At 44.7% G+C, this 15,348-nt stretch overlaps 1 protein-coding gene across 1 annotated transcript in view; it reads right to left on the bottom strand.

The window, feature by feature from the left end:
* LOC146042862 (myelin protein zero-like protein 2) overlaps positions 1-15,028 on the bottom strand; it is a 32,962-nt gene extending 17,934 nt beyond the window's left edge. Inside the window, exons 1-3 of the mRNA XM_083163132.1 lie at positions 14,886-15,028; positions 9,057-9,211; positions 95-305 (exon numbers count right to left, since the gene is read on the bottom strand). Of these exons, the coding sequence (XP_083019258.1) occupies positions 95-305; positions 9,057-9,211; positions 14,886-14,940 (421 nt within the window). The 5' untranslated portion in view covers positions 14,941-15,028. The remainder of the gene's footprint in view (positions 1-94; positions 306-9,056; positions 9,212-14,885) is intronic.
* Positions 15,029-15,348: the final 320 nt, after the last annotated feature.

Raw genomic sequence — 15,348 nt, 5'->3', positions numbered from 1 at the left:
ATATTTTTAAACAGTCTATTTAGCAGTAAAATAACGATTTCAAAGCCAATAGGTCCTATTAAAGTACACATAGAATGTTTTAATAACTACTTACATTTGTCCACCACTTCAACAAAAATCTCTCCCACCTCCCCATGGACATCAGGTTTGTTTAGAACCTGACATAGGTAGGTGCCATTATCTTTTGGTTGGATATTCCGGATAATAATGGATACATCCCCACGATTGATATCCCCATCCCACCTGATACGACCTCCAAATTGGCCATCTTTTGGTGATAAGGGTCCTTTATGGTAAGTGAACACCTAGTGGAAAGCAAAACATGATTAATAATTCACATTGCTAATTATTAGAGACAGGATTATATGCATTTGCATATTTGCATATTTTGCCCATTCTCACTGGTTATTGCATATTTTACCTAAAATCTAGTGATGGTGCATATTTTAGGCCCTGCCCCCTTCCCAACCATGAGTCACAGCACTGCTTTGCCCTGCTGCTGCTGGCCAGGTAGTGGTAGAGTGTGCAGGCTGGGGCAATATGTGTGCAGTGTGGGGAACCTTGGATGTACGATGTCTGACACTGCTCTAGGCTGCCATTCCATGTTGATAAAAGTCTGTCGGGGCGGATGCCATTACGAAGCTCCTGAACCTTTGCCTGCCCCTGGTCTGGGACTTTACACCAAGAGACAGACTTCTGCAGCAGAGGAGGCAGGCAGAAGGGTTGTGACATCACGCAGCGTGGAGGAAATGCTGTGTCATAGTGAGTATGCGGCGCAGGAAGGAAGCCTTCCACTGCGCCGCCCTTACACGCTATGCTGACATTTGATCCATCGGCGCTGGAGATGAGGGTCCGTGTAGTTGATGCAAGAAGAGCTTTGGACACTGCACTCTGTTGTAGCAGCCAGGAAGAAAAAAAATCCCGTGTACAGCACTAGACATCTGCCGATGGTGTGGGCCTATTTTTGGGGTTTATTTGTAACTAATTTTATGCTGATTTCTAAATTAATAAGTTAAAAATTACTTTTTTTATTATTTAATGTAGCATATTTTAACACTTTTCATGCATATTTTAAGTATTTTTCATGCATATTTGCATGCATATTTCAAGCTTTTTATGTTGCATATAATCCTGTCTCTACTAATTATTAAACCTTCCGCCTGACAGACCTGCAATATTAGCGCCTTTGTCTACATGATGTGAATAAATATTTTTTCAATACTTTTGATAAGAGGGTAAGAACCTCAATGTATTCAATCTATATCCCCCCTCGTGATTGGTTTGTGAAGGCAGGTCTGCATGTGATAGGTGATCATCCCCATGTTATGTAATGACTAGAGACAGGATTATATGCAACATAAAAATCTTGAAATATGCATGCAAATATGCATGAAAAATACTTAAAATATGCATGAAAAGTGTTAAAATATGCTACATTAAATAATAAAAAAAAGTACTTTTTAACTTATTTACTTAAAAATCAGCATACAATTAGTTGCAAATAAACCTCAAAAATAGGCCCACAACATCTGCAGATGTCTAGTGCTGTACACAGGATTTTTTTTCTTCCTGGCTGCTATAGCATACTGCAGTGTCCAAAGCTCTTCTTGCATCAACTACACGGACCCTCATCTCCAGCGCCGATGGTTCAAATGTCAACTTAGCGTGTGAGGGCGGCGCAGTGGAAGGCTTCCTCCCTGCACCGCATACTCACTGTGTGTTGCATTTCCTCCACGCCGCGTGATGTCACAACCCGTCCGCCCGACTCCTCTGCTGCAGAAGTCTGTCTCTTGGTGTAAAGTCCCAGGCCAGGGGCAGGCAAAGGTTCAGGAGCTTCGTAATGGCATCCGCCCTGACTGACTTTTATCAACATGGATTGGCAGCCTAGAGCATTGTCAGACATAGCGTACATCCAAGGTTCCCCACACTGCGCACATATTGCCCCAGCCTGCACACTCTACCACTACCTGGCCAGCAGCAGCAGGGCAAAGCAGTGCTGTGACTCGCGGGTGGAAAGGGGACGGGGCCTAAAATATGCACCATCACTAGATTTTAGGTTAAATATGCAATAACCAGTGAGAATGGGCAAAATATGCAAATGCATATGCAAATATGCAAATGCATATAATCCTGTCTCTAGTAATGACACTATGATTCTGTCAGCCATTACTGCAGTGATAGGAAATCAGTTTTCACATCCATTTCTGAATGTTATCCAGGTTGACTATCCCTTATCTGAAATGATCGAGACCACGAGCGTTCTGATCCGGGATCATTGCAGATTTAGGTATATATATTATGCTGTGACCTGTATGCCGCAAATGCTGTACTTCATCATCACTATGCTGATTATGTGGTTTGCTGTTTACCTGCTGTGAAAATAAAGACCAAGGGCTAGATACTCTAAACTTCAAAAGTGATAAACTGGAGAGTGACAAACAGCCAGCCAATCAGCTCCTACCTGCCATGTCACAGACTGTGTTTGAAAAATGTCAGACAGGAGCAGATTGGCTGTTTATCACTCTCCATTTTATCACTTTTGAAGCTTAGAGAATCTGGCCCCAAGACTTTTATCTGATCCAGTCCCTTAAGCATGAGCCCCTACTACTGCATTCAGTACAGCTGACCACTGTTGGTGGGGGCTCATCACAGAGCGATGCAACCAATCGTGGCAGCAGCAAATGGGTGGGAAGTACGTAATGACATGATTGGCTGAGAATCTAGTATAGGAAAGGTGATCTGCTCTCCCAAGATATGGGAGTATCCCAGAACCAATCTTCAATGTCTATCAACAGATCATGTTTTCAGGACCTATTTAAAAATGCACAGGTGAGATCATCTATTTTGTGTTGTGAGTAAGTATTCCACCTGTTTCCACAGACAAAAGTCCTAAAAACATGGTTAGAGGCACTTTCAGAGTTATTGTTGTAACCCTTGTCCCACATAAACTTGCAAAAAAGACATTTAACCATTTGAGTGCCAACATCTCTGTGAGAGACGTGCAAAATATTGGTTAAAAATACAAGCTACGCTCACATTTGTTATATAAATTCAAATAAAAAAAGTTGTGTAAAAAAAAAAAATACAGTATTGCAGGTAAATATTACAGTATTGCAGGTCTTTATGACGTATACAAATGTTTGCTTGCCAATTTTCACACCAATTTTGACAAATTCACTAGGCAAAGGGTTAAAGACACTGGATATAAAATGTTTCTGCGTTCATACGGGAACAAGTAATTAATCTCCAGTTTAATGATAAACATGTATCGTAACGTTGTAAATTGAGGATAATAATGAAAGTTACAGTATAATGAATAAAGTCTAGGTAAGATCAGTGTCATTGAGTTCTAAAGGTGTGGATGTGGAGATAGGAGGGTATTTGCCAAATACTGAGTCAGAGAGACATGGGTGTTCCAGAGATAAGGGGTGGAGTAGGATCATTTTTACAGAAGCAAGAGCGGAACCGTCCTAGGCGGCCTGCAGGGCATTACAGCTGAGACAGCAGCAATCATTTAGTAGCAATATAATTATCGGTACAGATATTAATGGATTTACAAAATGTTATATTGGAATTTTCACCGAACCACTACAGCTAGGGTGACCAACTCATCCCTTTAATCCGGGACACATATTAATTACACAGGTTCTGTGGCTGGCTTTCACCTGGTTTTAAACTGCCACACCTCAATACTCCATTTCACCTGGTTTTAAACTGCCACAGAACCTGTGTAATTAATATGTGTCCCGGATGAAAGGGATGAGTTGGTCATCCTAACTACAGCGGTCTTTATAGAGCATAATTAACATTCACACCAGCCTCTGCCGGATACTGTAACCTTATAATCTATTTTTCCAAAAAACACAAATACACTATTGTTAGTTTTATTGGAATTGGGGGGGGGAATCATTACTTTTCTTCTATCTGCTTCAGACCTTGTTTAATGGCAGATCAACCTTTGATATGGGTCCGATGGGTGTTGCTGGGGTGTCTGATGGGTGTCACACGGGGTGGGGTGTTGGTCCAGGGAGATGGATAAGCAGTTTCTGCAGAGGAAAAGGTGGGAATGGCAATCGCATACCCACACTACCAATCATTTGCTATTGACACTAGTTGATGTCAGGTCATGTCATGCCTGAAATATATATATATATATATTTTTAGACTCCGAGTTCTGTGAGACTTAAACTGTACCAGTCAATCAGTTCCTAACTGCCATGTTACAGGAGCTGATTGGTTGATACTTTAGCTCACGCTCTCATGCTTGGTACAGTTGTTCCTAAACTTTATTGAATCACAGCACTCTATAAATTTAAAATAAAATATTAAGTAAATGTCCACATGTGTTATGACAGGCAGCCCCTAGCACATGTTTTGCCTATCGCTATGATGATAAGTAATTTGATTTTGTCCTTGGTCACCAACCCAAGGCACCCCTGCAAGAGGCTGGCGGTTTTGTTGTATTAGTGATTATGAATAATCATTTTGGCAGTTAGCTGATCAATCCTGGAGAAATCATGAACAAAGTTTTTTTGATTATGGGGTCAGTCGGCTAAGATAGAAAATCTTGCCCTCAATCTCCCAATATCATTTAGTCTATTGGCATTCTCAATCATTTGACCCATTTTTCCCAAATTATTCCACTGGGGCGTTTCGAGGTGCATAATAATTAGAACAACATAAAACATGGAAAAGTGTGTAGTTTCCTTCATTTAAAGAAAACCAAAAAAAACCTGGTACTCTTTACCTAGAACGGCGCCCGCGATTAGAATCGCGGGCGTCGGGGGTAAAAAATCGCGGTCATCGCGGGCATCGCGGGTAAATCGCGGGTACATAAAAATCGTGTACCCGCGATGACCGCGATTTTCCCATAGGGAACAATGTTAAAAAGCCTGATTGACCGCGATTTTACTTTAAAATGCCTCAATGCCCGCGATTTTCACATAGGAATCAATGTTAAATGGGCTACAGAGCCCAAATAGGCAGAATTAACCCTTAAATGTCACCCCAATTTTTGTACGCCACCCCACGATCCACGCCAACCCGAAGCGTGGCGAGCGCAGCGAGCCCGCGAGGGGCGGCGGTATGCGTCCTCCGACCTTTTCATGCCCTACTATCCACGTCGGCGTGGAGTTAAGAATAGAATAGTGTGGCGAGCGCAGCGAGCCACCGAGCCCGAAGCGTGGCGAGCGCAGCGAGCCCCGCGAGGGGACGCGGATACCTTCACAGTTATACGCGTCCCCTCGCGGGCTTCACAGGTATCCGTGGCGAAAAGCGGACACCTGTGAAGCCCGCGAGGGGACGCGTTTACCTGTGAAGGTATCCGCGTCCCCTCGCGGGGCTCGCTGCGCTCGCCACGCTTCGGGCTCGGTGGCTCGCTACGCTCGCCACACTATTCTATTCTCAACTCCACGCCGACGTGGATAGTAGGGCATGAAAAGGTCGGAGGACGCGTACCGCCGCCCCTCGCGGGCTCGCTGCGCTCGCCACGCTTCGGGTTGGCGTGGATCGTGGGGTGGCGTACAAAAATTGGGGGGACATTTAAGGGTTAATTGTGCCTATTTGGGCTCTGTAGCCCATTTAACATTGATTCCTATGGGAAAATCGCGGGCATTGAGGCATTGAATGCAAAATCGCGGTCAATCAGGCTTTTTAACATTGTTTTCCTATGGGAAAATCGCGGTGATCGCGGGCATCGCGTCGCGGCCGTTTATGTACTGCCCGCGATGCCGCGATCACCGCGATGGGCGCCGTTCTAGGTAAAGAGTACCAAAAAACTTCACTCTGCACCTGGAAAAAAACATCTTTCACTGCAGGTGGGGCAGATGCAACGTGAGCAGAGATGCAGATTTGAGTGGGGCAGAACTGGCATCTACATATAGGTCCTTGAGAGTATTCATGGGTGCGACCAATTTTTAGCGATTAGGGTGTCCACGAATGGGCATGAGCAAAGTCGCACCCACAAGCTATACCAAATACATTATGTGATTTGCAGGTGTAAGTTGCTGTCCAGTATTTGTAAGCTACATGCAAAAGCAGCTTGTATTTACTTTGCATGTAAAAAAGTAAATTTATTTGCACCCCTTGCATCATAACATGGTTTGTATCATATGCTTTTTCTCACTTCAGAATCAGTTTCTATGGAGGGTATTTAATCTTGTCCGGATTGTTCGGCTAGTTGGAAAATCCAGAAATGTCAATTCAAGTCGCCGACGGCGTTCACACAGGGTGGCTGCACATGTGCATAATTGCGCAGTCCCCAAAACTTCGGAATGGTACCAAATTCAGCCAAAAGCAAATTAAGCTGAATCACTCCCTTAATACACACTGAAACACTGCTAGTAAGAAACACAGAAGGCTGACTAAGCCTGAGGTGACATAAACCACTGAGGGTTCTCACAGGGTACACTCTGCTGTTGATCACATGCTATGCTAATGAGGATGGGCACAAGGCCTATCAGAGCAGGGGGAGGGTCTATGCAGGGTAGGAATGATCACGAGTTTAGAGTGATCACCCCCTGTCCAAGAAGCCCCACCCACCCTTCCCTGTTTCTTTTCCTCTTCGGCGGCGGTAAAGAACGGTCATTCTTTAAGAACTCTGTATGTGTGTAGGTAGTGGGGGTGCACTCTCCCTCGACAACGATTGTCATGGGCCACGCTTCTGCCCGGGGGATGGCCGTCACCACCAGGCCTGGTGGCTGACCAGGGAGAGTGGTCATCCAGCGTTGTATGTATGATTAAGTGATCTTTAACCCCACCTTTCCTATAATGACCGTTCTTTGGTGCCGCCACCATTCATAGCCTTAGTTTAACTGTCAAATAAATTTGACATTCTGTTTTGAAACGCCAGCACTTTGTGTCGTGTCTTTATTTTAGGTTAAGTTTAGATAAGGTTTAAGTAAGTTGTATTTAAGTGTATCAACAGACAGGTGGGCCAGGGGGATACCCGATGGTGAGTTTATGTTTGCTACATAAAAATGCAAATAATGATACCCGACTAATAACGGATCTTTACTGGTCACCAGTAAAATCAGTGCTAGCCTCATTGTAATGCACAGTTGCCATGACAATATCCCCAAATCTGAAAGAGTGTTTAGCAATTGTGTTCCGCTGACCAGCAATGGGACAGTGTATCAGGTGCTCTGTAACCGGATCAGAAGCCTTAATTTCTGCATAGACAATAACTTTCCTTGTCGGCTCTCATACAGCCTTGTAATGATATCTGCGAGTAGACACACAGAGCAACAGTGTTGCCTTTGTCCGTAACTGGATTTCATACAATTCAGCATTTTACACACCGGCAGTTAAAGAAAACAGGATAAAAGGGGCAGAAATTTTACTCCTGGACAAACCATATTGCAATGCAAAACGGATCTGGTCGATTGGTCAACAGGCAATAGGCCGACAGCTATTGGTCACAGGTCAACACATACAAAAGGTTGACAGCTTTTAGGTCAAAATGTCATCATTTTTTAAAATTTATTGAAAGCTAACTTGTTCCTACTTCACTATCCAAGAGATTTTTATAGTGTGCAGAGTAAAAGCTAGGTCTAAATCCTAGTGGTCTTAAGGACCCCCAACGTCACAAGTATGTGACATGGAACAAGAGGGGGAGGAGCAAGGTCCAAACATGGGAGCCCAGTTGTACCAACGCCATGCTTCCTGGTTACTAAAGGCAATAGATGGTGGGTGACATGAATAGTGACATTGGTATGCCACCAACCTTGCTCCTTCCTCTGGTATTGTAAGTCCATACTTGCCTACCCTTCTGCATTCTGCAGGAGACTCCCTGAAATAGCAGCAATCTCCCTCTCTCCCTCATTAGTCTAGCAATCTTCCTCATGTCACCTAGCCCACATTACACTGTTACATTTTTTTGGGAAAAAGGGGATGAGAAATACAGATACATTGAATAATCAGCACCATTTCCCAGCACTTTAGCAAGTATAGTAGCGCTTACTAACTTCTTTGGGGTTCATCTACATTTGGATATATGTAATTTCAAATATTCCTCTCAGCTATTGCAGTACACACCCAGGTGCCAAAATCACAAACTCTTTTCACAATGTCTCCATATATGGAACTAGCCACACCCGTTGGGTGGAGCATGACACGCCCCCACAATGGGACGCTGTGCAAAATTCTACTACCAACTATAATCTCCCTGAAACTAGTTTCCAAAAGTAGGCAAGTATGAGTAAGTCACGTGGTCCTCAAAGGTCCTTTAGCCCGCTAGGATGTAGCAAGCAACTACAGCAGAGTTATTAGGATGTTGCAGCAGTGCACATGCCACACAGAACCCTGGGACATGGGAGGTGTGGTAATGTGTGTGGAGACATAGTAAAGATACTGGGGTTTATTTAATAAACAAAAATGTGACTTCTCTATATGGCGCTATGTGTATTCTTCCTATAGAAATGGAGAGCAGCAAGATGATCTCTGCTGCCCAGCTGGCCATCACCTCTGTTTACCCGGCCAATCCTGCTTGCCTGCTGGCTTCCTATTTTTGCAGCTCCTCCTGACCTCTTGTTCTCAATAGAGAGAACACTGGCGATGGCTAGATATTTCAAGAATGCGTATAAATCTAGTCAGACGATAGCGACGCAGGGGACCGCACACACACAAACTAGTCAAATTGCTTAAAAAATAGGCAAACATTGCTACATATGTAGGCCCCAAGGGGATTATTCCTTCTCAAATAGACAAAACCATGTGCACTGCAGGTGGGGCAGATGTAACATGTGCAGAGTCATTTAGATTTGAGTGAGTTATTATGTTTCTGTGCAGGGTAAATACTGACTGCTTTTTTTTTACACTGCACTATAGATATCAATTTGAAGTAATGCCCCACCCAAATCTATCTCCCTGCATAAGTTACAACACCCCCCCCCCCCCCGCAGTGCACATTGTTTTGTCCATTTGAGAAGGAATTTGCCTTTGCGAGTGAATCACAATAAGGCCCCAAAACCTCTCCTTTGTCACTGAATGAGCGATACAATCTAGAACATGGAGGAAAGACAAACAGCCACCTTCAACAATATTTGTCTTTTACTTACAGTTTTTCCATTTCCCCCTGACATAGGACGGAATGTCCAGGACACAGATAGATCTTCGCTCAAGGAAGATGAAGAGCTAAATGTACACTTTAGCCGGGTGTCTGTTCCATTCTGAGCCTGGATCTCCTTTGGGGTATATATGTCCATCGATGAGACTAGAATAAATAGTAGAAAAAGATGTTACAAGAAACATGCAGACACAGTGATCCCTTACCGCCGGCGCCAGACGAGTTGTGTTCTTTGTCATTACAGCCCCAATGCACTGAAGCAATGTGTGTACCCAGCTATATCGGCATGGTGGGGAACCAGCGGGGGGCATACACACTTGGCAATGCCGATAGCGACAAACAACGGCGGGGGGGGGGATTGCGCAGGGGCCATTCTGCACTCTGGTTTCAGAGGTGGAAAGCAAGCACACAAAACTGGTGTCTGGGGTAAAAACCAGACCCCAATCCTTGTGTATACTTTTAAAGGCAGATGTCCAGTTCTGGTCAACACTTAAAAAAAAAAAAAGCAGACGTCCAATCCCATTTTCCAGGATAAAAATCTGATTCCAGTGATGTGGGTAAAAAAAACATCCTCATATTCTGCGTTTTTAGGGTAAAAAGCAGATATCCCCAATCCTGGTTTATAGGGCCAAAAGCAGCCCTTTAGTCTTTGTTACTAGGTTACGATGCATCACCCAATCATGTTGGGCACCAGTCCTGGTGGATGTTGTAGAAGCAGACCCAACTATAAATGTCACCAATCCATCCTCTTAAATTGCACACTGTAGGTAGTATATTATTACTGATAACTAGCTAGGGTGGAGCCCATAATCCTCTAGGCTTTGGGCCTGGAAACAGGTTTCACAGAGGATTTCTAAAGCAGGGCGATTCGTATAAGAAGGCAGCTGTATTTAAGGTCATAAATTGAAAAGCAAGAACAATAACCATGAGGTAAATAAAAAGCCTATAAATCCAGCTCTAAGACATGAATTCGTTAAAGGGGATCAATATGAAATCCTGACGGTCGAAATACCGATGCCGGAATCCCGACCGCCGCAATGCCGACAAGGGGGGGCCGTGGACCCCCCCCCCCCTTCTTGTGGGCTCGCTCCCATAGATGGACAAAGTGCCAGCATTGCGGCAGTCGGGATTCCGACCACCGGGATTTTGACTGCATCCCCGTTAAAGACATCAGTGAAAAACTATATACACATTGTTATACAACAATTAAAATATTTAAAATAAAATGTCATATGTTTCATACTTCAAACTATAGTGTTTGTGTAAATCATTTTGTAATTAATAGACAGGTTTTTAAAGTTTTTTCATTTTTAAAACTTTTTATTCTCTTTATTTTTTTAATATAAAACAGGGTATCTGCAGTAACTGGCCTGGCGAAGCATTAAATTAACCACTCCAGGCCAATATTGCCGAAGCAGCGATATTGGCCTGGAGTGGTGGGCCCACAAGGTGATTGCACATCTTTGCAATTGCATCACTAATTTGGGAGCTCTTCCCTATATAACAAAGCGCTTGCATATTCAGGGCAGCCCCCTGGCCACAAAGCTAGTCGGTGAGCTGCCATGTTTCAGATCGCATTGGCTGTTTTGTTCCCGCTAGTATGCTGGATGGCAGGGCGCAGGGACGCTGCATTGTGTGGAGATGAGGGGGTGAGATCCTGCCAGTGGCGCTATTGGGGGATGTCCAGTCCCCTCTGCATCACTACTGGGGTGTGCCTTCTTCTGCGTCACTGGTGGGGGTGTGCTGGGCTTACCCCAAGCTCTCACTTTAATAGATGCCATGCGCATAGCCATGCTGCCCCAGCAAGGAGGAGTACAGGCTGTCTTAGTGGGAACACTAGCCCTAAATCCCATCATATTCCTATGTTTGGTTTCATGACTGTCATCATTATCACTGCAGACTTGCACACTCCATATCCTTGCTGGGAACAGATAGATCTTGAACGCACAAATCTGTATATACACAGCATTCACATACCCTCTATAAAGTAACCCACAAATTCTGATTGGTTGACTATAGCAACATCCCATCTTCAATAGAATTCCGATTTTAGTAAATAAAGTCCTGAGTGTCAGCCCTTCAGCTGATAGTGGAGATCGGACTGACTGGCATATGACTGAATTGCGCACAGGTGTACAGTACATGCTCAGGTACAGTGCACAGATGCTGTAACCCAGTGGTTCTCAACCTTGGTCCTCAAGGGCCCCCAACAGCTCACATTTTCCAGGTCGCCACACAGAATCCCAAGTGAAGTAATTATCTCCACCTGTGGATCTTTTAAAATGTGTCAGTGAATAACGAGTGCACCTGTTCACCTGCAGGGTGACCTGGAAAACATGTACTGTCATAGGTGCCGATTTATGTTTTTGCTGGTGGGTGGCTTCATGGGAAAGGGGCGTGGTCACGAAATATTACTGATTTATATTACGCAGCACAGTTGTCTCCAATATTCAAATTATGGCAACAGTGCCAAATACATAAATGCCCCCACAGTGCAGGTACAGAAATACCGCCCCCCCCCCCCCACCAACAGTTCCAAATACATAAATGCCCCCACAGTGCAGGTACAGAAATACCGCCCCCCCCCCCCACCAACAGTTCCAAATACATAAATGCCCCCACAGTGCCAAATACATAAATGCCAACACAGTGCAGGTCCAAAAATCCCCCCCCACAGTGCCCAATACATAAATGCCCCCACAGTGCAGGTACATAAATACCCACACAGTACCTGTGCCAGCGACGAGGGAGGGGGAGTGCAGTGGGATACGGGCGAGTGGGCTGCTACTGAGCGGGTGGGTGCTCATCAATTTCCGTGGGTGATCGGGCCCTCAAGCACCCACAGAATCGGCACCTATGTGTACTGTTGGGGGTCCTTGAGGACCGAGGTTGAGAACCACTGCTGTAAACCATTATACCCAATGTTCTAAGGAGCCTATTTATATTTGCAGGTGTTTTCAAGGATTAGCCCCGTTATTCAGTTGTTAGGTCGACACTATTGAGGTCAACATACTTTGTGAAGGTCAACAGGCCTTAGGTCAAAAGGTCAACACAAGCATTAGGTAGACATTGGGTAGGTCGACAGTCAAAAGGTCGTCATGGGTTTTTCACATTTTATTTTGAGCCGACATGTGCTGGCAGAGAAAAAGAAGAAAGGTGGAGCGCTAAAGATTGGATCAATATGGTATTACAAAGTATATATGTAGTTTTATTTGCTTATTGCACAATAATATGTGGATTCAAAGCCACTTGATAGGTATAAAATATTTTACACAGTAATAATACATATAAACATACTTGAGCAAAATACAAAAAGGTTTAGAAATAAAAAATGTTGTAAAGGTACATATAATAAAAGAATTGGGGTTCTACTTATGGCATGGATTCCCATGATATTGTCCTTGTTTGGAGGTGCTTGTGAAGGCTGGATTTTAGCATCCTAAGGCTGAATTATTGGGGGGTCCATAAACCTTGCCGGATGGAAAAGCGCTGGAGGGAGATGGTAAACCCGATAGATTATGGGTGTCCTCAACGATGTAATCTGCGCCTTTTTAATCCTTATTGTGCAGGTGGTGGTGTCCCAAGTTTGAAGTAGATTTGAATTTTTGCCCAGTGGATGATCAAGGTGTAAATCAAGCTAATGCTCCAAGGCAGGGTATCCAGAATGCAGCCAGTAAACCCAATAAAATCAGCAGGTGCTCCCTGACATGTTTCGCTGTCCTCTGACAGCTTTTTCAAAGGTGCTGTCAGGCAGTATTTCATGCCCTACCATCCACTAGTGCAGGGGTGGCTAAACATGTCCTCAAGTTCTACCAACAGTTCATGTGTCTCAGGTAACCTGTGGGTCTATAGTTGGAATGAATGCAGCATGTATGAAAATGTGACAGTTAGTAATGACTACAGCTGTGCACCAGCTAGGTGATCCGGGGAATGTGACAGTTAGTAATGACTACAGCTGTGCACCAGCTAGGTGATCCGGGGAATGTGACAGTTAGTAATGACTACAGCTGTGCACCAGCTAGGTGATCCGGGGAATGTGACAGTTAGTAATGACTACAGCGGTGCACCAGCTAGGTGATCCGGGGAATGTGACAGTTAGTAATGACTACAGCTGTGCACCAGATAGGTGATCCGGGGAATGTGACAGTTAGTAATGACTACAGCTGTGCACCAGCCAAGTGGTCTGGGGAATGTGACAGTTAGTAATGACTACAGCTGTGCACCAGCTAGGTGATCCGGGGAATGTGACAGTTAGTAATGACTACAGCGGTGCACCAGCTAGGTGGTCTGGGGAATGTGACAGTTAGTAATGACTACAGCGGTGCACCAGCTAGGTGGTCTGGGGAATGTGACAGTTAGTAATGACTACACCTGCGCACCAGCTAGGTGATCCGGGGAATGTGACAGTTAGAAAAACCCATATTGACCTTTTGACTGTCGACCTTCCTAATGTCAACCTAATGTGTGTGTCGACCTTTTGACCTTGTCGACCTTAGGCATGTCAACCTTTTGTCTGTGTCAACTTTCAGTGGTCGACCCAATGACCAATACCCTTAGCCACAAACACTAAGAATCCACTGTACCATAGTGGCCGCAGCAAATATCTGATATCTACCGTGATCACTGCATTTCCAACAGCAGAAGCAGCCTCCATAGCTCTCTCTGGGGGCTTCTAAGCTTTTGGAATTACCAAGCTCCACAATGCAAGCTATCTCCAGATGACATTAGCTGCTGTGTATGGGCTACTTACTGCAGAAATGACCAGGAAAGGCTTCCCCGGCAATGGCCATAGAACGTATGGCAGATAAAAAGCACTTGGCCCATCTAGTCTGCCCTAAATACACGTACACACTTCCACAATATGGTTCGTTTTTATTGGGAGCCAATAAATCTACCAGTATATATTTCTGGGAGGAACCCAGAGTACCCGGAGGAAACGAATGCAATCATGGGGAGAATATACAAACTCCACACAGTGAGGGCCACACTGGACCCACAACATCAGTGCTGTGAGGCTGTAATGTTACCCATTACACCATCCGTACTGTCCACATGCGCAGTCATACCGCCAATGCCCAGTACCCATCCTACAGGCTCCTGATATAGAAGTGAAATGATCACAGTGATCAGTATATCGGACAATCGGCCAAAAAATCGTTCTAGTGTGTGGGGGCCTTAACACATCACAGGGAGGGGGATCTTCCACATGGTGATGCTGAAGGGCTACAAGCGATGCTAGAACACCTCAGCATGATCGCTCAGTACACAACGGTGTCTTAACGATGTGTGCTGAGCGATCTGTCAGGGCCAATGTTCCCCTGACCGATTTATATCCAGCATTAATAACAATCACCCCATGTGTACATGCTTTAGCCTGACACTAGCAACAATGTTAATGACTGGTAAGTCATATCTACAATGCCTAATTAGCAGTTCCATCGAGTTGAGTCACAAATTAACCAATTAACTTCCCAGCCTTTCACTGTTTGTCAGAGCTCAACCTCAAGCCGCGGTGTGTGGTTATTGTGTAACTCTGGATTACTATAAGGCCTGAGATCCACGAGCTGTGGACGTGACTTAACTTCTTGAACTCCAGCTCTTGGGACATACATGTTTGTGGCCAGTAAAATGCAGAGGAGTAAATACAAGATGTGCAGTAGTCCCATCATCAGCTGAGCATAAAGGGGCAACAACTGGATTACTAATTAGTGTCCCAGCTGCTGCCTATAGATCCCAGATCAGTACTTCCCCAGCCAGGACTCAGTGTGTGGCCACTCCCTCTGTGAATACCCTGGGGTTTTGGTAGCCTGTAACCACTTACCTGAGACAAACAGGGATATGTGCACGGCCAGACGGAAGTATCTGTGGGCAGTCATGATTCCCCAGTGTGCTCTGGAGCCTCTCTCCGGAGAAGTGTCTGTACAGGTTGTGTGGGGAGTGGTGTTCCCACCTGTATCTGCAGCTCTGGTTACACGGGGTGGAGTTTCCAGGCATTTCCATTGAATCTGTTACAGCCAGCTACAGACAGGTGTGACTGTCCCATTTAATACTGAACAGTATGTGGAATATGTTTCTGTCATATTGTAAATGGTAACGATATAATCCACGTTATATAGATCTCAGCTGGGTTACAGTCACATAGCATCTAGGAAGCAATAATTATATTTCAAGTCATTATTGCTAATGTACAATCTCTGTTTATGGGACTGTTGTAATATTTCAGTCATCCAAAGATGGACACTGTTTCCTCCACTGTGTGCTTTACACAGACCAGACTACCGGGC

This window comes from Crinia signifera, chromosome 19 (genome assembly GCF_055691185.1).
Source record: "Crinia signifera chromosome 19, ASM5569118v1, whole genome shotgun sequence".
In the NCBI taxonomy this organism is placed as follows: domain Eukaryota; kingdom Metazoa; phylum Chordata; class Amphibia; order Anura; family Myobatrachidae; genus Crinia; species Crinia signifera.
Note: the sequence above shows the minus strand (reverse complement) of the source record. Positions and strands in the feature narration are given on the sequence as shown.